The 22,258-nt window shown below is 47.0% G+C and overlaps 1 protein-coding gene across 1 annotated transcript; it reads left to right on the forward strand.

The window, feature by feature from the left end:
• The first annotated feature begins 6,661 nt into the window (after nt 1–6,661).
• LOC127690938 (L-threonine 3-dehydrogenase, mitochondrial) lies at nt 6,662–22,232 on the forward strand. The gene is made up of 9 exons (XM_052190508.1): nt 6,662–6,735; nt 14,848–15,044; nt 17,219–17,261; nt 17,823–17,893; nt 18,726–18,875; nt 18,959–19,131; nt 20,338–20,428; nt 20,760–21,029; nt 21,887–22,232. The coding sequence occupies exons 2-9, from the start codon at nt 14,864–14,866 to the stop codon at nt 22,024–22,026; spliced, it is 1,119 nt and encodes a 372-aa protein (XP_052046468.1). The 5' UTR covers nt 6,662–6,735; nt 14,848–14,863; the 3' UTR covers nt 22,027–22,232.
• Nucleotides 22,233–22,258: the final 26 nt, after the last annotated feature.

Genomic DNA, 22,258 nt, shown 5'->3' on the forward strand with positions numbered 1-22,258 from the left:
TGTGAGGGCTTTTGGTTCTGTTTCAGTTGAAATTGCTGTACCATCATCATCATCATCATTACTTTATATGGCTGTTTTGCCTGATGTGTGTCTGTGTACTATATGCATACAGTTTCCAAAGAGGCCAGAGAGAACATGAGGTCCCCTGGGACTTGAGGCACAAACAGTTATGAGCTACCATGTAGGTGCTGGGACTTGAACCCAGGCATCTGGAAGAGTAGCCAGTACTTGGTTAATGCTGAGCCATTACTTCGTATACTTTTCACAATCTAAGATGGGTGAAACAGTACAGTGCTGTCTTCTGTGCTGTTCTTCAGTAGTGAATAAGAATATTCACCACCGGGTGGTGGTGGTGGTGGTGGTGGTGCACGCCTTTAATCCCAGCACTTAGGAGGCAGAGGCAGGCGGATTTCTTAGTTCGAGGCCAGCCTGGTCTACAAGAGTGTGTTCCAGGATATCCAGGGCTACACAGAGAAACCCTGTCTTGAAAACAAACAAAACAAAAGAATATTCTTGCATTTGCTATCAGAGCCGTGTGTGTGTGTGTGTGTGTGTGTGTGTGTGTGTTATTACTACTGTTATTTTGCTAAAGAATATGCAAGTAAGCTTTAGATATAACTTACCTATGAACAGGTATTTTCCATTTAAGATTGTGTATTGTAGATACTAATGACTGAGTATATTAATAAAGATGAGTCAGTGGAGGAAAGTGAGGTGCCAGCTCTTACATGTAGGAGACCTAAGAGATGAAAAGATCATCACCTTAGTTAATGTAAGTAGCATCACAGTGACACAAAAATCCGTGGGCACAGGATATTGGGAGGTGTGCATGTGTGTATATGAGCCGGGGTCTGATCTTGTGTGTCTTCTTTTTTTTTTTTTTTTTTTTTTTTTTTGAGTCAGGGTTTCTCTGTGTAGTCCTGGCTGTCCTGGAACTCACTCTGTAGACCAGGCTGGCCTCGAACTCAGAAATCCGCCTGCCTCTGCCTCCCAAGTGCTGGGATTACAGGCGTGAGCCACCACGCCTGGCTCCTTGTGTGTCTTCTTGAGTCATTCTGCACCTCACTTTTTGAAACAGTCTCTCACAGAACTTGGATCACCCATTTGGCTATACCATCTGACCATCAAGCCCCAGGTGTAGGTGAATCAATTTAAGCTTATCCACAACTAGCTTACAAATATATGAAACTGAGACTATGGTTATTTTATTTGGCTATGACAATTTCTGAGGGTAACCCCTAATCTACTTTTCTAACTGCTGCCCTGGCTACCTCCCCACCACTGTTACTTAAATACTTGCTGTTTTTCCTGGCTGTATGTTCATGGTATATCTCCTTTCTTGGTGCTATTGTGGTTTGAATATGCTTAGCCCGGGGAGTGGCACCTATTAGAACACCTAATAGTAACACCTATTAGAAGGTGTTGGGAGGCAGAGGTAGGCAGACTTCTGAGTTCAAGGCCAGCCTGGTCTACAGAGTGAGTTCCAGGACAGCCAGAGCTATACAGAGAAACCCTGCCTCAACAAAACCAAAATCCAAAAATCAAAAACAACAACAACAACAACAAAAACCAAAACAAAACAAAAAACAAAAACAGAAGGTTTTAGAGTGGGGCCTTGTTGGAGTAAGTGTACTACTGTGGATGTGCACTTTAAGACCCTCATCCATCTGCCTGGAAGCCAGTATTCTAGCAACCTTCAGATGAAGATGTAGAACTCTCAGCTCTGCCTGCACCATGCCTGCCTGGATGCTGCCATGCTTCTACCTTGATGATAATGGACTGAACCTCTGAACCTGTAAACCAGCCCTAATTAATTGTTGTCCTTATAAGAGATGCCTTGGCAGAGACAGAAGGAAAGGCCATTCAGAGACTGCCATCTGGGGATCCATCCCATATACAGTAGCCAAACCCGGACACTATTGCGGATGCTGGGACGTGCTTGCTGTCAGAAGCCTGATATGGTGGTCTCCTGAGAGGTTCTGCCAGAGCCTGACAAATACAGAGGCAGATGCTCACCGCCAACCATTGGACTGAGTGTGGGGTCCCCATGGAGGCGTTGGAGAAGGGACTGAAGGAGCTGAGGGGGTTTGCAGCCCCATGGAGGGAGCAACAGTATCAAACAGCCAGATGTACCCCACCTACCCCCTGGAGCTCCCGGGGACTGAACCACCAACCAAAGAGTACATGTGGAGGGACCCACGGCTCCAGCTGCATCTATGGCAGAGGATGACCGACTGTGTTGGACATAAATGTGAGGAACAGCCCTTGGGCCTGAGGGGGTTTGATGCCTCAGTGTAGGGGAATGCCAGGGAGGGAAAGCAGGACTGGGTGGGTGGGTGGTGGAGAGGCAGGGGGAGGGGGATGGAATAAGGGGGTTTGGAGGGGAAACCTGGAAAGGGGATGTAAATAAAATATCCAATAAAAGGGGAAAAAGGAATTGCCTTGGTCAAGGTGTTTGTTCACAGCAATAAAAGCCTAAGTCAGGGCCTTCTCTCTCCTCCTATTTTCCCACTTCTGTCTCTTGCTCACTTCCCCTGTATCCTTTCTTTTCCACTAGCTCTGGTGGATGGTGGGCTAAAAGGAAGATTAAAGTGTTTAAGAACCATCATTAAAAATAGGCATTTGAAAAAAAAATTAAAGTTACAGACTACCACAGCCTTCCGTAGTATTGAGGGTGGGTAGTATTTTAAAGCAACCAAACAACCTTTGACAGTAACAACTATAAATACCAGAGAAGACTGAGTGAGCATCTGGTTTCCATTATAATTAAATATCCCATTTCAACAAAAATACAATACATGCAAAGAAATCAATTAGAGTTTATTCAAAGGAACAAATTAAATAGAAAATAACTATATTATACAGGAGGAAGTCCAGACATTGGACTTATGAAACAAGTAAACAGCTTAAATGTGTTCAAAGGGTCAAAGGAAAACATTGACAAGGTACCAAATAACCCTTAAGCAAAAATAAAAAATAAAATATGGAAATAAATTATAGAAAGAAAATGAAAATATTCCCTGGCTGCTTCTCCTCTGGGTTGTGTTTCAGCCACAATGCCGTCCGAAGTGGATGCAGGTGCCAGGCCATGCACTTGACTCTTTCAAGTGGACTGAATGAGCCTCTCTCTCCCTTAAAAACAAAATATTTATTCTCCAGAATTTTGTTATAGCGACAGAAAATGGACTAGTAGTTTGAATCCAAAGGCAAGAGAAAATCTGTTTCTCAGTGCAATGTCTATAGCCTGTGAATTTCAGGTCAAAAAATCCTTCCCATTCTTGTTTCTCCTTTATCCCCTATCACACTATGTCATTTCCTGTTCCTTGGAAGCCCACCCCCTCCCTGCTACACCCCCACTCCTTTTTGTTGTACAACGTGCACGTGTTGCTGCTCATTGTCCCTTAACTGCATGTGTGGATGTGAAACAGGCCAGAACTAGATCTTTTAACACACTGTTAGGTATAAACACTCAGGAAAGAGAAGCACTCTTCAGTAAGCCAGCTGATGACTGGAGGAGAATTTGTTCATATTCTTTTGAAAGAGGGCTGTACTGTATAGCCCTGACTAGCCTGCAACTTCATATTGTAGACCCGGCTGGCCTTGAATTCAGAGATCTCCCAGCTTCTGCCTCCTTAGTGCTGGAAATAAAGATGCAGGCCATTATACAGTTTTTTGGTCTTGGCTGTTGTTTTTGCTTGTTTGTTTGTTTGTTTGTTTGTTTGTTTGTTTTGAGACAGGATGTAGTGGTTTAGATAAGAATGGCCCCCATAGGGCTGTCTCTGTCTCTGTTTCCTGCCATTGGATCCCCTTCCCCCCCAACTTAGATGATCCTCAGTGGGAGAGGATGTGCCTAGACCTGCTGGGATAAGATGCCCCAGAGTGGAGTGGTATGCAAGGGCAGTCTCCTTCTCTGGGGAAAAGGGGAGCAATGCAGGGGAGAGATTTGTAAGGATGGAACTGGGAAGAGAAAAGGGAGGGTTGTGACGGATGAAAAATGAATAAAAAAGAGAAAGAAAAGAAAAGAAAAAAGAATGGTCCTTAAAGGCTTCCATACTGAAATTCATAGACATCAGGGTGTGATGCTATTTGAAGGGATCAGAAGGATTAGGAGACTCTATTGCAGGAAGTGTGTCACCAGGTGGGCTGTGAGTTTTTAAAAGGCCATGCCTCTCCCCTCCCCCACCCCACTCCTTTTGTCTGTTTATGGATCAGGATGTAGAGCTCCTACTACTCCTCCAGCACCAGGCCTGCCTGTGTGCTGCCACGTTCCCCACCACGATGAGAATGGAGTAACCTCTGTAGTGTTAAGCAAGAGTTGCCTAGAAGAGGGTGTAGGATCCCCTGGAACTGGAGTTACAATGGTTGTCAGCCACAATGTCCGTGCTGGGAATCAATACAGATCCTGTGGAAGAGCAAGCAGCTGGTGCTCTTAGCCACTGAGCCATTTCTCCAGCTCAAATTAAGACATTTTAAAATACATGGAGGGGAACATCAGACCAGTCATAGCAGTGAAGACAGGAAGCAGCTACTATAGCACTCATTATCTGAAGCATTCTTATTTGGATTTGTCCTTGTCGCTTCTATTACTGTGATATACCCCATGACCAAAAGCTATTTGGGAAAAAAAAAAAGATCAGTATAGTGGCTATTCCTGGTTGTCAACTTGACTATATCTGGAATGAACTACAATCTAGAACTGGAAGGCTCACCTATGATCCTAATCTGAAGGCTCTGAGATTTCTGACCTGGCTCTTGGCATGGAGATCTTGAAGCATAGTGACTATGAATTTCAGAAGATTAAGACAAGGAGATCTCCGAGTTCAAGATTATCAGGGATTAAAGGCGTGGAGGCACACGCCTTTAATCTGGGCCACACCCTCTGCTGGAGACCTACAGCCTTTAATCTGGGCCACACCCTCTGCTGGAGACCTACAGCCTTTAATGTGGGCCACACCCTCTGCTGGAGACCTACAGCCTTTAATCTGGGCCACACCCTCTGCTGGAGACCTACAGCCTTTAATGTGGGCCACACCCTCTGCTGGAGATCTATATAAGGACATTGGAAGAAGGAAGATTGACTCACTCTTCCTTGCCTGCTTGCCTCACGGAACTGAGCAACTGCTAGATCCTTGGACTTCCATCCACAGCTGCTGCTGACCATTGTTGGAGAGTTGGACTATAGACTGTAAGTCATCGACAAATTCCCTAACTATATAGAGACTGCCCATATGTTCTGTGACTCTAGAGAACCCAAACTAATACAATCGGTTACATTTTTACAGCTCATAGTTCAGTGGTTCTCAACCTTCCTAATGCTGCAACCCAATACAGTTCCTTGTGTTATGGTGACCCCCGACCATAAAATTATTTTGTTGCTACTTCATAACTAATTTTGCTACTGTTATGAATCATAATCTGATATCTAGGATATCTGATATTTGACACCCCCAAAAGAGTCCACAGGTTGAGAATCTCTGTTAACAGTCCATCAGGAAGGGAAGCCAGGAGAGGAACTGAAGCCGAGACCATGGTGGAACGTGCTGCTTATTGGCTTGCTCCCCTGGGCTGGCTTGGCCTTCTTTCTCACACAGCTCAGGCCTACCTGCCTGTGTCCACAGTGGGCTGGGCCCTGCCACATCAGTCATAACAAAGCAAAAGCCCCACTGACTGACCTACAGGCTAATCTGATGGAGGCAATTCCTCAGTTGAGGTGCCTTCTTCCCCAGGAAGTCTAGTGTGTGTCCTGTTGACAAAAAATTAACCAGCACAGGGTTGTTGGAATCTAGGAGTCTTGTTTGTTCATTCCCCAAGGATTTACCTAATAGTCACAAGGATGTTAGGGCAAACAGAGGGGTGGACAGTAAATGGCTACCAAGAGACTAAGATAGCCGGAGATAATTTTGGCTCCCAACTTGTAATAGTCTGGCTTCTCACTCAGTTAATAAGTCAATCGGCCTTGGGAAATGTTTAACATTGGTGCTGCCCCCTGTCTCCCTCTACTCCTTCCTGGGAAACTCACTTCAGGTCCCCAAGTCCAACTTTCTGGTAGTGGCTTGAGAGATAGTTCAGTAGATAAAGATGTTTGACAATCTGGGTTTAATCTCTGAAACCCAGGTAAATTGTTTACCAACCCCCACAGGCACAATGTGGCTCACGCCTACCCCACCTCCTGTGATTAAACATAAAATATTTTTGCTCGAGCAGGACAGCTACAACATTGGACTGACAAAGGAGATACACTCGCACCGGGGCCCTTTCAGCTCCAGATGGGAACCCTTTGGTCGAGTGTGCACACTGGTGTCTGGTTTGAGGCTGCCACTCAGAATATCTAAGCCCTTCCTTCCCAGACTGCTCCCGTTCTGCTTAGTCCTTGCCTTAAAAGTCACTTAATTTTACCTCAGTGCTCCTAGGAACCAGAAACAACTAAGTGCCTATGGGTCCGCAGCAGATCTTTCCAGCCATGGCTTGCATGTCCCAAATCTAACCCCGGTCAATTGTAGAAGGGGAGTGGCAGCGTCCTGGTGCAGCTGCTGCAAGGTCAGCTCTGTTCCAGATGTAGGTGTGTGCTTGCCACAAGCCTCCTGGGGCGGAGGTGAGGTGGTGGGGGGCGAGGCTTCCGTGGCGAGGCGGGTCCAGAGCAGAGAGAGGATAAAAGGCAGAACCAAACTCATGACTCTGCACGTGCTGCTCCGGCTCCGCGTGGCCTTCTCAGCATCCAGTCTTCTGCCTCTGCAGGTCAGTGTAGGAGATGGTCGCGTCTGTGCCGGGAATTGTATCTTTGCAGGGCGTGGGACGACCTGCAAAGTCTGCTGTCTGGGTTGGGGCCCGGAGCGACTGCAGGGCGCCGCAACTTTGGAGACGCCCCGGCGCAGCCCAGGGTGGGAAGACGACGCCCGCTCCTTCCCGCTCTTAGCAGTCAGTGCTCAACCTCTCAGGAATAGGAGTGGGCACGCGGCTCCCAGAAAACTGGTTTGTCTAGTAATCTGGGATGTGATCGTCCCGAAGGATGGCTTGGGAGGCCCCACACCCTTTTCATCTGGGAGCAAGCTGAGGCTGGCTGTCCCGGGTTCCTCCCGTGGTTTCCCAACCTCGGCAGATGAAAGGAGACCCCTTGGGTGGGTAGAATTTCCCTGTGAGACACTATGGGTGGGTAGAATTTCCCTCTGAGACACTTTGTAGCTCCCTCCTGAGGCTTCCTTGCTTTCAGTGCCCAGTAGTAAATTCCAGTCTTTCCTGATATAATTTTTTTAAGTGACATGAATAAAATTAACGTAGACACTTTTGCCAGACGCCTTTTCTAGGTTGTCTGCTTATATTCAACTCTCAATATGGTGACATTTTGGTCTGATTTCTGAGAACAAGGAGACAAGAGACTACCCAGGCTCAGTGAGAGCCTGGTGGTGTGCCGCCTGGCCCTGATCCCCAGGAGTGTGGAGGAATTGCTGCTCAGAGCTCTGGGGCCCAGTGGGAGGTGCCCTTGAAACTGGAACTTTACTAAACCCCCATCTTTTTTCTTTTTGGGCAAGATGGCTGCCTTGACTGTTGATCCTTACTAGTTGAGGAAGGCCTTTGATTGAGGTGTGTAAACCCAGTTCGAATGAAGGTGGGTAAGGCTGACAGTACCAATTGATACTGAGAGGACACTGGCATTGGGATGCTGCCTCTCAAGCAGTGCTGGCCTTTCCTAGACAGGTTTCTGGGCCTTCACAGCAGAAATCAGCCTTGCAGGATTAAACACGGCAGAAAGTTTCGTGTAGAGACAGCAAAGAAAGATAAGGGCTTAGGGCAGGTTTGAGAAGCAGGAGGCTGTGCCCTTGGAGAAGGGGTACAGAAAGGATTGGGGTTTGTCTAGTGTCCTGGTTCCTCCATGGTGTGTGTGTGTGTGTGTGTGTGTATGTGTGTGTGTGTGTGTGTATGCACGAACATGTGCACACATTTGTGCAGACCTTACCTTTCTGTTCGACCATGGCTATGGGCAGCTAACCACAGAATTATTATATTAAGTACTTCTTTTAAAGGTCAGTAATGTGGGGCTGAAGAGCTGGCTCACAGGTTTAGAACACTAGCTGCTCTTCCAGAGGCCCTGGATTCAATTCCCAGCATCCACATGGCAGCTCACCACTGTCTATAATGGGATCTGAAGCCCTTTTCTGGTGTGCTGGCACGCATGCAGACAAAGCACTCATAAAATACACAAATAAATCTTTAAAAGTCGGGAGTGTGACCTATGTGCACTGTCATGCGGTAGATCTGTGGGATGCGCCTCTCTCCCCAAGGCGATGTCCTACTTTGTTGCTGGGGATGTTGACTCCAGCTTACAGGGTGGCAGCAGGTGTGTGTCTCCTTGTCTCATTTAGCCCCACACGGTCCGGGCCCATCTGTGCCGTAGCATGTGTCAGTATTTCTTGTTTTTGTTGGTTTTGCTTTCTCTTGTTTGAAAGGCTGAAATTCTCCCTCGTGTTTAGACCCCTCCTTCTTCATCTCGTCATGCAAGGTGGATACTTTCTGTTCTGTGCTTATTGTGATGGGCTTGAGACTTCAAAGCCCAACTTGATTTGGTCTCTGAGACTAAGAATGATCGCAGTTAGAAGTTTAGGTTGGTCTGTGGTGGATGGAGCACTGAAGCCTTTCCCCATGGAAAAGACTATTTCAAAAGAACTCCAATACTACTGAGGGACAACTGTTTATCCCCAGGACAGTTGTGATGGAATCCTATTTCCCAGAGGTAAAGCTGAGTCGGTTTAGTCTGAGAACATCATCGGTTAGGGTACAGATGAAGTCCTGGTGGCTTCTGCCCTCTGTCTGTGCTTCTCGAGCTGGCAGGGCTGCTGGAACTGCCCTCTGGGGACACAAACACTGCCTCCCGACACCTGAAGCCAGTGTGGCTAACCCTGACTGAACTCCTCTCACCTGAGCCACTTCTCAAGGAAGCCTGGGCTTACAGCAGCTTACGAGAGACCTTTGTACCCAGGTGCAAATACACACAAATTCATCTGAGCACCGACCCATCTCTGTTACCCAGGTCACTGGTGCCAGTCCCCCTCTCAGTGGTGTTCCTGAGGGTCTCTTCACGTTCTGGATGGAAGAAATCGTCCTGTTGCTTGAGGGGAAGAGTGCATTTCCCTCTCAGTTTCATTCTTTACACTTAAAGTCTGCAAGGTGCTTGGGAGAGAGTCCGCTGCCTACTTACTATTTGACTTTAACAAAGAAGGATCAAGGATCAGTGTTTGCTCTTTGCAAATTTACCTTCTGGCCCAGCAAAAGCTGTTCTCAGAGTATGATCCGGGGAAACCTGGAGATCCCCCAGACCTTTCATAGAGTCCACGGGGTCAAACCCCTGGAGGAAGAATGCTGCTCTTTGCATCCTCTTCTCCCCAGTGCACGAGGGTTTCTCAGAAGATCAATGAGTTTGGCCTCTGGTAGCTAATGAGAGGTGTGTTTAAGTAGTCTTGTGTTTCTAGAGTCTTTAAACTCTAGGCTTAGGGGATAGCTATGTGTTTCTAGAGATGAACATGGTTTGCACTGCTGTACATTTTCAAGCCTGTTTTTAATCTCTGTGGCTTTGGATTCAGGTTTTCCTGCATCAACATGGAAAGGAAGGCATCAAATCTAATACTACTGTACTATAAGGATATCCATTCGTACATTCTTAAAATATTTATTTATTTTATGGATATGAGTGCTCTATCTGCATGCATGCCTGCATGCCAGAAGATCCCATTAAGGATGGTTTTGAGCTACCATGAGGTTGCTGGGAATTGAACTCAGGACCAACAGAAGAACAATCAGGGCTCTTAACCACTAAGCCATCTCTGCAGTCCCCGTTCATATATTTTTAGGCTAAAGAATGAATGATTGGCTTGTCAGGGGATAACAGAAAACTTGACCTTCCAGCCCACAGCTGGCAGTGCCATCTGTGCCCATGAGTGCAGGGAAGTCTGAGCATCAAATGTGAGCCAATTCCTACACTCATGAAGGGGAGTTTATCCAGAGAAAAGGGCATAACTGAAAAAGTGCCCCTCGGCTTCCTGCTCCCCTGTGGATCTCCTGCCAGACCACCATTCTAAATAATGCAGTGATATCAGGGGCACAATGTCAAGAGAAGCCACTGAGAGTCCTCTGACAAGTGTTACTTGAATATCTTAACTAGATAGTCAAACTCATCAAAAGTCCTGAGTTATTAGATTTTTAAGACTAGAAACTAGAATAAACTGCTGTTGCAGTATCAAGCTGGATGGGTTACCAGGCTAAGTAAGCATCAAACGGGACAGATTATTAAACGTACTGTTGAGAAGCAGCAGAGTAATGTCTTGTTGAGAGGAAAGGATGCCAGACGGAATCATAGCACTTCCACTCCCAGTGGTCTTAACTGCTGAGCTATCTCTCCAACTCCCTGTTGGCAGCGTTTGGCCACCAGGAATACAGTGACCCTGTCAGTGTGTTGCATGGGCTTGAGTATTACAAGAGCATCAGCAGGTCCTGATTCCTCTGAATCACCAACACGTGCACACTGCAGCTCCACACAGAATGTGAAAAGGCGACTCAACACAACACTTGGACTATCTTGTTTCCAACTAAGATTCCTGTGATTGACCCGGCAATGGATTCATAAGCACGCGAACAGCATGCTGGATGCAGCCACCACTGCAAATTCATCCACTTGTGAGGGCAAACACACTGCATAGCACTCAGTCTTTGCATGTGCGGCCAAGTCTCTACCAGTCAATGCTTACACACACACACACACACACACACACACACACACACACACACACACACTATAAATTAATAAGCCTTTAAAAGACAAAATTGGAGGACCAGGCCTGTGATAAGCACTTGCCTAGCTGGTTTGAACAAACATTAATTTTTGCCTATAATCACTTTTACTGCTTCCTTAAGAACCTTTGATTTCCTGAAGCCTTGGCTTCTGAATGCAGGTCTTTACAGGATGCTGGGTGGTGACTGGAAGCACCCATAGAGCTCCCCTCTTACTATCAAATGTGATGCTGCCTTGTGGTAAAGTATTTGTAGGACCGAAGTGTGAGCTGGACCATCAACTCTTTTTTTTCTTTTAATTTATTTTATTTTATGTGTATGAGTCTTTTGCCTGTATGTATGTACATATATCATATGCATCCTGGTGCCCTGGAGTTCAGATGCTTGAGCTGAAGTTACAGATTGTTGTAAACCACCATGTGGTTGCTGGGAATCGAACCCTCTTCCTCTCTGGAAGAGCAGTCAGTGCTCTTAACTGCTGAGCCACCTCAACAGCTCAGACCATCACCTTGCTGACAGAACATTAGTTCTGCTTGAAAGGACTGACACCATGGTTATTCATACTTGGGAATTTGGAAGATGGAGTCTAAAAGACTCTTCTGCTGCCTCGGAACAAGTAAAGGTGCTCATTCCCAGCGCCTAGGAGTTTTGTGGCATTTGCCAGTGTGACTTTGACATTGCAGAGGGAAATATACTAATGTTTGCTTGGAAGAAGTTCATAACTCACCCAACCAATGTTTTCCAAAAGTCCAGTGCATGGAGCTAAAAAATGGAGCTAAGAGATTATACAAAAGCATTAGATGGAGACGGGTATAGTGGTTCATGCCTTCAGACCCCAGCACTCGGGAGGCAGGAGCGGATGGATTGTCTTGTACAGTGATGGCATGTCAGATCTCTCTCGCAGCCGCCCTTGAGGAGGATTAAAGGGTGAGAGGTGGCTCCACTTTATTGTGAATTGATTGTCATGCATGCATGGGGACAACCTGATTCAGATCTACAGGAACCACCGAGCGTGATGCTGATCCTCTGTACTTCCTGTTCCATCTGGGAAGGAAGCACGGTGGACAGGGGGAACAGGAAGAACCTTGAAATCCATTCAGGGTGGCCTAACAGGATTGGTGAGTGTCAGGCTCAGTGGGAGATTCCTTCTCAAAAATGTAAGGTGGAGAGACGGGTGGAGGAAAGATACCCAGCCTCCATCTCTGGCCTCCGTGCACAGGTGCGTACACATATGTGGGTGCACTGGTTCTAATTACAGTCATCACACACCCAAGTTAAAGGTTAGCTGACCTTTGGCCTTTAGAGAAGTATCAGATATCACCAAATGAATTCATAAAAATAAACATCTCACTAACTAACTATAACAGGGCTGGAGAGATGGCTCATCGGTTGGTTAAGAGACTCTTCCAGGGGTCCTGAGTTCAATTCCCAGCATCCACATGGTGGCTCACAACCATCTGTAATGGGATCTGATGCCCTCTTCTGCTGTGTCTGAGGACAGTGACAGTGCACTCATATACATAAAATAAATAAAATATTAAAAATAACTTTAACAATGTTTAATACAGTAAATAGATAGATGATGTTATTCACGTAAATTTTTCAGTCCACAGTTTTTTGTTTGTTTTCCAGAACAGGGTTTCTCTGTGTCAGGCTGTCCTGACACTTGTAGACCAGGCTGTCCCTGACAGAGATCTGCTTGCTTCTACCTCTGGAGTGCTGAGATGAAAGATTTATGGGCCACCACAGCTGGCTTTCAGTCCACAACTGTTAAGAGTATAAAGAGGGCTGGGTGTGGTAGTACACACATCTGGGAGGCTGGCAGATCGCAGTGAGTTCCAGGACAGCCAGGGCTACACAGTGAGTCCTGTCTTTTTTTTTTAAAAGTGCAAACTAATCTTGAAATTGGAAAGCTTGAGGGCTGCTGCTGTGAGTGTCGTCATGCTTACACAACAGTGGAGACAGACAAGAAACACATCAGTAGGGAATTATACCACTCACCTAGTTGATTATTACATCCCTTCACCATATTTTGGAATTATCGTTGTGTGGCCTACTGTGGGGCAAGATGGCTTTATTAGGCAGTATGTGGCTATGTTAAGATGAACTGGGCAGAAGCAAGATAGTAGTCTTTACTTGGAAAAACTGCACTGTGGGAAGAGGTTTCTGTCGCTCTGACTTGGTGTCTCCACGTTAAAGCTATCCCATAATGGATCCTCCAGTGGGAGAGCAAGGCAGCAGACTTATCACAGCAGAGCAGGGCAGTTCTGCTACCCTGTGGCATGCAGGGAAGACCAACATTGGCTAGTAGTGGATTAACAAGAGCCAGCACAGGTATATGTTGTCCACGTTGCCAGGGTAAACATTTGGCCTTTGGCTAAGAACCCATCTGGCACCTCCTTGTGTCTTTGAGGGGGGTAACGGGTAGGGAGGTGGTTCAAAGGCTTCCTCTGTCTCCTTTTGAACTTGCTGATAAGTGACTGAAAAGATCTGAGTTTTTACCTGGTCTTGGCTGCAGGGACCATTTTTCCAACAGCATCCCTCTGAGAGTGGTCAAGGAGGGACTAGGATATTCCCTGTATTCTGTGTATTGGGGCCAACATTGGTTGCCTCTTATCTGATGCTAACCTGGAGTCGTGAAGTCAGTGATGTGCCTGTGACAGAAGGACCATCTTCCAGGCTCCCTTATGAGCCAGCTGGGAAGAAGGGCCTCAGCTGCTCTGCAGAGCATCCCCTGCCCCACCAGCAGATGCTGGAGTTCTAACCACCTGAACTTTTCATACTTAAAAAAAAAATCACCCCTCCCATGACTCATAAGGTTTTAAAATGTTTTCTCAAGATGGTAACCTTTTATTGCCCACAGTCATGAAACATTATTTAGGGGTTCCTCAACCTGTGTTCTTCGGTCAAAGACACTCATATTTGGAGGAAAACAGTTTTGTCATTACAGAACAAAATGTCCTAAATCAAGGCACTTTTAAAACCCATGGATGAGAACCTCAGGTAGGTGAGTTAGAGAGAAGCAGAGAAGCGTCTTTGCTATGCTTCAGATGTGACCTGATGACAGTGCTAGGTTTAGGATTGGTGGGAGTTAGTGGTCTGCTAAGTTAATACAGTCTGAAAGGACAAAAGGCAAGACATAGTGGTGGGCAACAGGTGGCAATTTCAGAGACCACTGTTAATCCCAGGTGAATGCAAATGTCTCAATTCTCCACAATTACCCATTCTAAATGGTCAGTCATCTATGTAGTTGGTAACATAGGTGTGCTTGACCTGCCCCTACCTCCTTTTTTTTTCTTCATGGGAACTTTCAGTTCACAGCATGGGGACACAAGTCCTATGTGTTTGAACCTCTAACTTCCTGAGACAAGAAATGGTTCCACTGTCATCTGGTAGTGAAGGGAGGAGGAAGAGGAAGAGGAAGAGGGAAGTATTTGTATATTTGTGGTCTTGGAAGCACTTGGAAAGTGGCTTTTCAAAAATGAGCCTTTCAAAAGATGTGGGAGTCGAACAAAGGCTGTTCACAGCTTACCAAACATTTCCAGGCCTTTTTCTTTTAGCCATCTGCTTTCTTAGTCTGTTTCATTCCAAACATAACATCTGAAGAGTTAGCATAGATCGTCAGTGCTTGGCTACTTAGTCTGGGACCTGCTTGTCCCCTACAGATGGTGTGTGTGCACAGGTTGATAGCAGCTGTAGTCGAGATTGCAAGCCCTCGACAATCTGTTGACTGGTTTCTTCTGGTTTGGGGGTTTGTTGTTGTTTGGTGCCTGTTGGTTGGGCTTTATTGACCCCACCCCCACCACGGATTTGCATCTGACTTGGGTTCTGTAATACTCCCAGCTTAGGCTCTGTGGGAATATTTATCCTTTTGTCTCTGGGCCTGGCTCAAAGCAGGCGCATGACTGGCTTCCTATGGGAAAGTCATTGGTTAAGTCTGATGCATTCCTGAATCACAAAAGAAGGCGTTGCTCCTGAACTGGTGATAAGTGTGATTTCAGGGGGTAGCTGGTTTCCAGGGGCCAAATGGATGTAAAGTTAGTAATGGAAGCTGTCCTTCCTTGCTCCCAGGGTATCAGAAGAACAGATGCTGTTCCTTGGGATGCTAAAACAGCTGGTCGGCGGGACACAGAGCAAAGCCTCAGGCTGCCGGAAGCTTGTCTTGCCTTTGCAGTTTCTAGGTACCTCCCAGCACCGAATCCCAGCAGAAGCCAACTTCCACTCTGCCTCATTCTCGGAAGCAGAGCCTCCTCGGGTCTTGATCACAGGTTGGTTTTCTCTTCCCCTCGTTTGTGGGATGAGCCTTGCTTTCTCTGAGTTGCTTCTCGGTGACAATGAGTGTGCTGGGCTATGTCAGAGCAGGCTATAATGAGCACTGGAGCTGAATTTAAAGGTCACACTGCAGAAAGGGTCTCTGAGTGGGGCATGTCATCATAAAGTACTTTTCATTGCGGTGGCAGCCTTTTTCTGATCAGGCACAGCCTTTTTTGAAAAGTCCTGGGCTTAGATTCAAAGGGATTGTTCTTTTGGGGTAAGAGATCTATCAGAAGAATTATTAACGCTGTACTCAGGGAGACAACAGCATAGCAGGGTCTCTGAAGAAAGTTCAGGCATAAATGGCATAGTGGGAGTCTTCCTCCAGGTTTCAGGGAATGGGAAGGATTCTATGCTGTGGAGTTGATGAGCAGCCCGTAGTGCATGCCTACAGTTAAGATGTCTCTTAATTACCTATGAGGATGAGAAGGGTAGGAATCCAGAAAAATGAGTTACTTTAGTCCTGAAACCAAATTATTGTAGTTTTGTTACCATCGAGGGATCTTGATGGGGTTAGATTTCTTTTCCAGTTAAAGAATTAAAAGATAGGAAAAGTTCTCAAGCTCGGCAGGTAACAGCAGAGAAACCTCAACTAACAGACAGAGCAGCAGCTGAAGACAGGCTTTCATTAGGGGTGTGGAGACACATACATATAGATCAGGCACATAGAGAAAAGGACTCCCTGCAAAGCAGGGGAGAACAGGAGGGGGACTTGAAGCCAAAATTCTAGTCTCTTAGCCCGAGGGATGGGCATTTTAAAGACTCTCTAGAGTTTCCTTCCCTAATTTGTGGTTGGCCAGTTGAAAGAAAGGCAGACTGGTTGGCCCACAACTGTTGTGTAACCATGTCCTGATCTGGTCTTGAGTTTGTTGAGTCAGTCCGTCTTCCAGGGCCGTATTGATGGAAGAAGAGCTCACAAGGTCTTTGTTTTAAGCTGCTAGGCTTTTGTCTGGGGTCAGGAAGGCGAGGAAGGAGCCAGCCATCTTGGAAATTCACCATCTTTGTTACCTGGTTACAGTCTCTCTCCCTTCTGTCTGCATACCAGGGAACCTGTGTAACCCCTGGTCTCCCAGCTTCGGGAATGAACAGCTCAACTACAGTGGAGGAGCGTACACAATGGTTCTGGCTGACAGCTTCCATCTTACTCATAACTGTTACCTGTGTTTGCTTTCCCTAACAAAGTCTTGTTTGCTGAATAGGCCTAGGGGCCAAGCAGCTGCCCGGGAACTTGGTTCCCTTCCTATTATACGTAATGGTCAGGGCAGCAAGCTGAATGGACAGGAAGGGTTCCAGTTCTAGAACACATCCTTCTCCAACCTAAGCTCAGAATCACCCATCACAACGATCACAAACTGTTACTGCACGTTGTGTGCTGGAAACAGAACAGGATCTAAGCACTGCACAAGCTTCTCCTCGCATGGAGTGCCTGTCCACCACCACCACCACCGCCACCACCACCACACCCCCTCTCCAATACCAACTCCATGTTGTCACTGACAGTGCTTACAAGCAGCCCAAGACGACTTCTCATTTGATTGACACTTTTTTTTTTTCCTGGTTTTTCTTTCGAGGCAGGGTTTCTCTCTGTAGCCCTGGCTGTCCTGGAACTCACTCTGTAGACCAGGCTGGCCTCTGCCTCCCAAGTGCTGGGATTAAAGGCTTGCGCTGCTGCTGCTGCCGCCACCCCACCCCCACCTCCACCCCCTTCTGATTGACACATTTTATTTCTCCCTCCCCTGCCATATTTTCACTCCTTTCCTAACCTGCTCTATGCGGGTTTCTTTCATTGTCTGTCTTCACTGGGGAGGCATCTGTAGGACCTCTGGGTTCTAGTCCTGTGTTAACTGTCAGGGAGCCTCGTGGCACTATCTTCCCGCCATGTAAGCATCTTGCCTGAATTTATAGTTGTCCTCCTCCAAACGTGTTCCTAGCCCCTGGTTCCAGCCTCCAAATTAGGAAGAAATGATACTAGTGTAGTGTAGCGCTGCTGGTGAGAGTTATCTGCAGATCTGCATCAGCCCAACCCCCACCCTCACCTCAGCTCACTCAGACAGGAGACGCCTTAGTCCACTATTATGCTCAGGACAGATCCGCAGTCTGGTCTCACCCTGTTTTCTTCCTCACCTAGGAGGTCTTGGCCAGCTGGGAGTAGGACTTGCTAACCTCTTGAGGTAAGAGTTTTAAAATCAAGTTAAGGGTGGACGGTTGTCTCTGTAAACACTGGCCATCTTTTCTTTTGCCCCTGGCCTCTTTCTGCTTCTGTCTAAGATGTCACACCTAACTAGCTGCATAAAACACATTTTAGTTTGCCTCCTTTGCACAACACCGGTTCTTTGCTCTCGTCCTGGCTTGAGCACTGAGACAGCCATCAAATGAACCACTTACCCTTCAGTTGTTTGGGAGCAGAGGGCAGGGGCCAGTGCTTATAGGAGCTGGAAGGGCATGCGCTGGGGATGAAGACAGTGGGCGAGAGAATCAAGCAGAGGAGGAGGTGCCAAGGGTGTGGAGATAGCACTGGGGACAGTAGAGCGGGGGAGGGGACAGATGCAGAGAACAGGCTGTGGGGAGAAAAGGAGGCGTGGACCCAGGGAGGCGAAGCTGACTGGCATGTGACAATGGTACCGGAGGAAGGCCCAGAATTCGCAGTGTTTGCTTGAAGCAATCAGTTACCTAAGACTTGAATCCTTGATGTTGCTGACTTGTTGGGGGTGGTGGGCTTTCTTTCCCTACAGGAAACGATTTGGGAAGGAAAATGTGATTCTCTCAGACATAAGGAAGCCCCCTGCTCATGTCTTCCATAGTGGTAAGATATATGGTCCTTGATGTTTTACTATTCAAAATACTGTCAAAGGGGAAGCTCACAGAGAGGGACCCGGGCATGGTCCTGGCTTAATAGTGTATTTTCAATGCTGCTTTGTTCAAATGTCAAAGAGTAGGAGTGTTCTGTGGAACCTGAGGTTTGGAGTAATATATTTGATATTACTTAAAATAATGTCTTTGAACTAAAATTTCTGATTCCTATCTTTTGAGTTTTTGGTTGACTTTCTTGAGCCCACAAACAAAACTTAACAGTTATTTGATGAGGAAAAGAACTTGACGAATATGGAAAGGGCAGGTGGCTCAGTGGTTAAGAGCTCTTTCAGAGGACTCAAGTTTGGTTCCCAGCACCCACATCAGGTGGGTCTCAACCACCCATAACTCCAGCCTAGAGGATTCAAGACTAGATTTAAGGCGCCACAGGTACATGCACACAAACTCTCACCACCAATAACTTCAGCGTCTTCTTCTGGCCCCTATGGGCACCTGGATTCACACACACACACACACACACACACATACAACACCACCATCACCACCACCACTAACAACAACAACAACAACAACGATGATGACGAATTCCAAGAAAGCAGACATGGGAGATGGAACATGCTGCTAACCCAGTGCTCAGAAGGCTAGCCCAGAAGGACCACAAAGGTCCAATCCAGCCTAGGCTACCTAACCAGGTTCTCCTCCAGGAAGGCTGGGGAGGGAGGGGGAGGGAAAATAAGGTTGAGATTTTCTCGAGTCAGTGGCAGGAGACGGGGATCCATTTAGCTCTCCGCTGCTCCTCAGCCTTTGTCACTCTGTGATTGCAGGCCCGTTTGTTTATGCCAACATCTTGGATTACAAGAGCCTTCGTGAGATTGTGGTGAACCACCGTATCAGCTGGCTGTTTCACTACAGTGCCCTGCTGAGTGCCGTGGGAGAGGCAAATGTGTCCTTGGCCAGAGATGTGAATATAAATGGTGAGCAGCTGGCTCTGGCCAGTTTTTCCAGCTCTTGGTAAGAAGTCTTATTTTCAGATTTTCACAGTGTCTATTCATTTCAGGACTGCACAACGTTCTAGATGTTGCAGCCGAGTACAATGTGAGATTGTTCGTGCCCAGCACAATTGGAGCCTTCGGACCAACCTCTCCTCGGAACCCTGCGCCCGATCTCTGTATTCAAAGGCCTAGGACCATCTATGGGGTGTCCAAGGTCCACACGGAGCTCATGGGAGAAGTAAGCATTACTTGGCAAGATTGCTCAGTGTCCAGGACCAGATGATTCTGTGTGACTGCCCCCATTCTTTCGTCCTGCTTCATTTTTAGGGAAATGTTTGCACCCCAGAGATGCTTGCTTACTTTACTGGTGTGTTTGTCAAGTGGTTAGCCGTTTGTAGGCACTGCTGTAGATTGTTCCTTGTCCATAGCCATGGTAGTAACACACAGCACTTTTGGACACTCTGGCCTTGAAACTGCTCCTGTTTGTGCTTGCTATCAATCTCCTCTGTAAGGCTCTCAATGCTGGGGTTTACCGGTAGGAATGTAAAACTTTCTGCATGAGAGAAGGGGGGGTGGGAGGGAGGGAGAGAATATATGTATGTACTTGTATGTGGAGGCCAGAAGTTGGTTGTCTTTCTCAATTCCTCTCTACCTTAAATTTTGAGACAGGGTGTCTTCCTGGAACCTGGAACAAGTAGGCTAGGCTTACAGGCACTGAGCCTTTGGGATCCTGTCTCACATTATAGCCGCATGCTGTGCCTTGCTTTCTTAAGTGAGTTCTAGAGAATCTAACTCTGTTCTTCATGCTTGTCCCAGAAGCACTCTACCAACTGAGTCATCTCTCCAGACCAGAAACTTTCTACTGTGGAAAATGTCAACCATGCTTTTACTCTGACCTTATAGTACACTGTAGTCAGTGCCCGGTCCTTTAGGTACTGGACATCAAACGCCCTTCCTGCAGGGAAGCAAGCCTGTAGTACTCATGGCAGGGAGCAGGGGCGCCACCTGCAGGCTGCTCTATCATTTGCAGTGTGGATGTAGCACCCAGATGGTGATTCTTAGAAGATAAAAAATTGTCTGTTATTAAACAACAGTGAAAAACATAGAGATTCTGAAAATCCCATACTATTTCCTTTAAAAATTGTGTTTGTGCATGTTATTTGTGTATATCCACACAGGGATGTGCCACAACATGTGTGTGGAGGTCAGGGGACAGCTATGGAGTCTCTTTCCACCTTTACATTGGTTCCGAGGATCCAACTCAGTCACCAGGCTGTGTGGCAGGTGCCTTTATCCACCGAGCCATCCTCCAGGCCTCAAATGTTTATTCCCCCGAGGAACAGTTTAACTGCATGTGATGACATTTTAGGAAAAAGGCTATTTTTGTTTTATTTGATCTACAGGATTACTATTGTTTCTTTAGCCAGTTCTTTCTTTTTCTTAGTACTATTATTACCGGTATGGGTTAGATTTCCGGTGCCTGAGATATCCTGGAATCATTTCTGCAGATTCCCAGCCTGGAGGAGGAACAACTGGTAAGTGCTATCTCCAGTCTCCTCCATCTTTAATTTCTCTTGTTTCAGGGCGACCCTGCATAGTCCACTAACTGGCCTCCTTAGTTTCAAGAGAGATGGGAAAGAAGGGAGTGTTTTTCTCTCCTTGGTCCTCAAAATGCAGTAACTAAAAATTTTCTCATTTACCAGTATATAACAGTAAATCTTCATGTAGCCCATCTATTCAGATCTTTCTTGGGAACTTAACATTTTTAACAGTCTAAAGAGGTTCTGTATTAAGAGCACTGGAGAACTGGCATCTCAGTCCTGACCCTCCTCCCTCCTGCTGAGAAAACGCCGGATTCTCTTTTAGACTACGCAGTCCAGATTTTCCACGCTGCAGCAAAAAATGGCACGTTTGAGTGCAACCTCGAGGCCAGCACCAGGCTCCCAATGATGTACATCAGTGACTGCCTCAGGGCCACCCTGGAAGTCATGGAAGCCCCTGCGGAATGCCTGTCCATGAGGACCTACAACATCGGCGCCATGAGCTTCACCCCAGAAGAGCTGGCCCAGGAGCTCCGCAAGCACGCGCCTGACTTCCGGATCTCCTACTGTGTGGATCCCCTCCGGCAGGCTATAGGTGGGCCCGCACGCCAGCCCACTCACTCTAAGCTCAAAATAGGGTTCGTGAGTACACACGCCAGTCCAGTGGGGGAGGCTTTAAGGCTGAGGAGCTGCGGTTGTCCATCTGCCGGTGCTTCCGTGTGGGAAACGGGTCCGCGGGAGAAAGGTTCCAGGTCAGGAAACAGTCCGGCCCCATTTCACGTTACCTATGGTCTGGAACACACTTCTGGACATAAGAATGCCCCCTTTCAAGCTCTGAGAGGTTTTTAATAACACAGTTTAATAAACCCCAGTGCAGGTGCCCAGTGAAAGGGAAAGAATCAGCTCAGGACCCCTAAGACCAAGTTCTCAGCACAAAGGAGATTTATTTGCCCTAGAAGGACAGAGAGCAGGGATAAGGGACAAAGACAGGAGATAGAGGATAAGGGAGAAGATGAAGGGAACAAGGAAGAGGAGAGAAAATGAGCAAGGGAGAGAGGTGAAGAGTGTTTGCTCCAGAGGACAAAGGACTGCCTCTGGATAAAGAGGAGACAGACAGGGCACACAGGTAAAATGGGAAACTCCATATTAGGATGAGGTGTTTAATTTTAATTAGGTGAGCCAAAGGTGTTTTTCAATTGCTGGACTTCTGAGCTTTGATAGCTGGACCTTGGTAATCAGCCTCAACAGGAGGAATTGGTCAAATAAGGGAATAGGTCTTGGTGGCTAGCATTAGGAACGTAGAGAGAAGACATGCTCACCAGGCCAGAGTCCCTTCACCCAGTGTCTTCAGAAAGGGTGGCCCTGTGTGTACTAGTGGAGCAGTGCTCCCTCTCTGCCTTCACAAACGCAGAGCCTGGATAACCCAGTGTTCACTCCCATGTCTTTCCCCAGCGGAGAGCTGGCCCATGGTTCTAGATGACAGCAATGCCCGAAAGGACTGGGGCTGGAAGCATGACTTTGATCTTCCAGAGTTGGTGGCTACGATGCTCAGCTTCCACGGAGTCAGCACCAGAGTTGCCCAAGTGAACTGAAAGAGGAGGAGCAGCCCCCACGTTGTCCAAGTGCCGGGGCAACGGCATCTCTAAGTTGGAGAACCTGACTGAATTCTAGCTGCTTACGGAACTGCTGGGTGGAGTTGGAGTTGCTTTACACACTACTTTTGTCGTGTGCCTAAATTGGTCCAGATACATATGCCAGAGAAATGAAGTCCTAAGTGGTGGTAGCTATCTCTCGGAATTTGCAGCATTTGTATTTAATTAAATT

This window comes from Apodemus sylvaticus, chromosome 8 (assembly GCF_947179515.1).
Source record: "Apodemus sylvaticus chromosome 8, mApoSyl1.1, whole genome shotgun sequence".
Lineage (NCBI taxonomy): Eukaryota > Metazoa > Chordata > Mammalia > Rodentia > Muridae > Apodemus > Apodemus sylvaticus.

Bases quoted from the DNA above. Each gene is read 5' to 3' on its own strand.
- LOC127690938 (XM_052190508.1), top strand. From the start codon at position 14,864: ATGCTGTTCCTTGGGATGCTAAAACAGCTGGTCGGCGGGACACAGAGC. The intron at 20,429-20,759 runs GTAAGTGCTATC...ATTCTCTTTTAG, and splicing joins GCCTGGAGGAGGAACAACTG to ACTACGCAGTCCAGATTTTC. The intron at 21,030-21,886 runs GTGGGCCCGCAC...GTCTTTCCCCAG, and splicing joins TCCCCTCCGGCAGGCTATAG to CGGAGAGCTGGCCCATGGTT.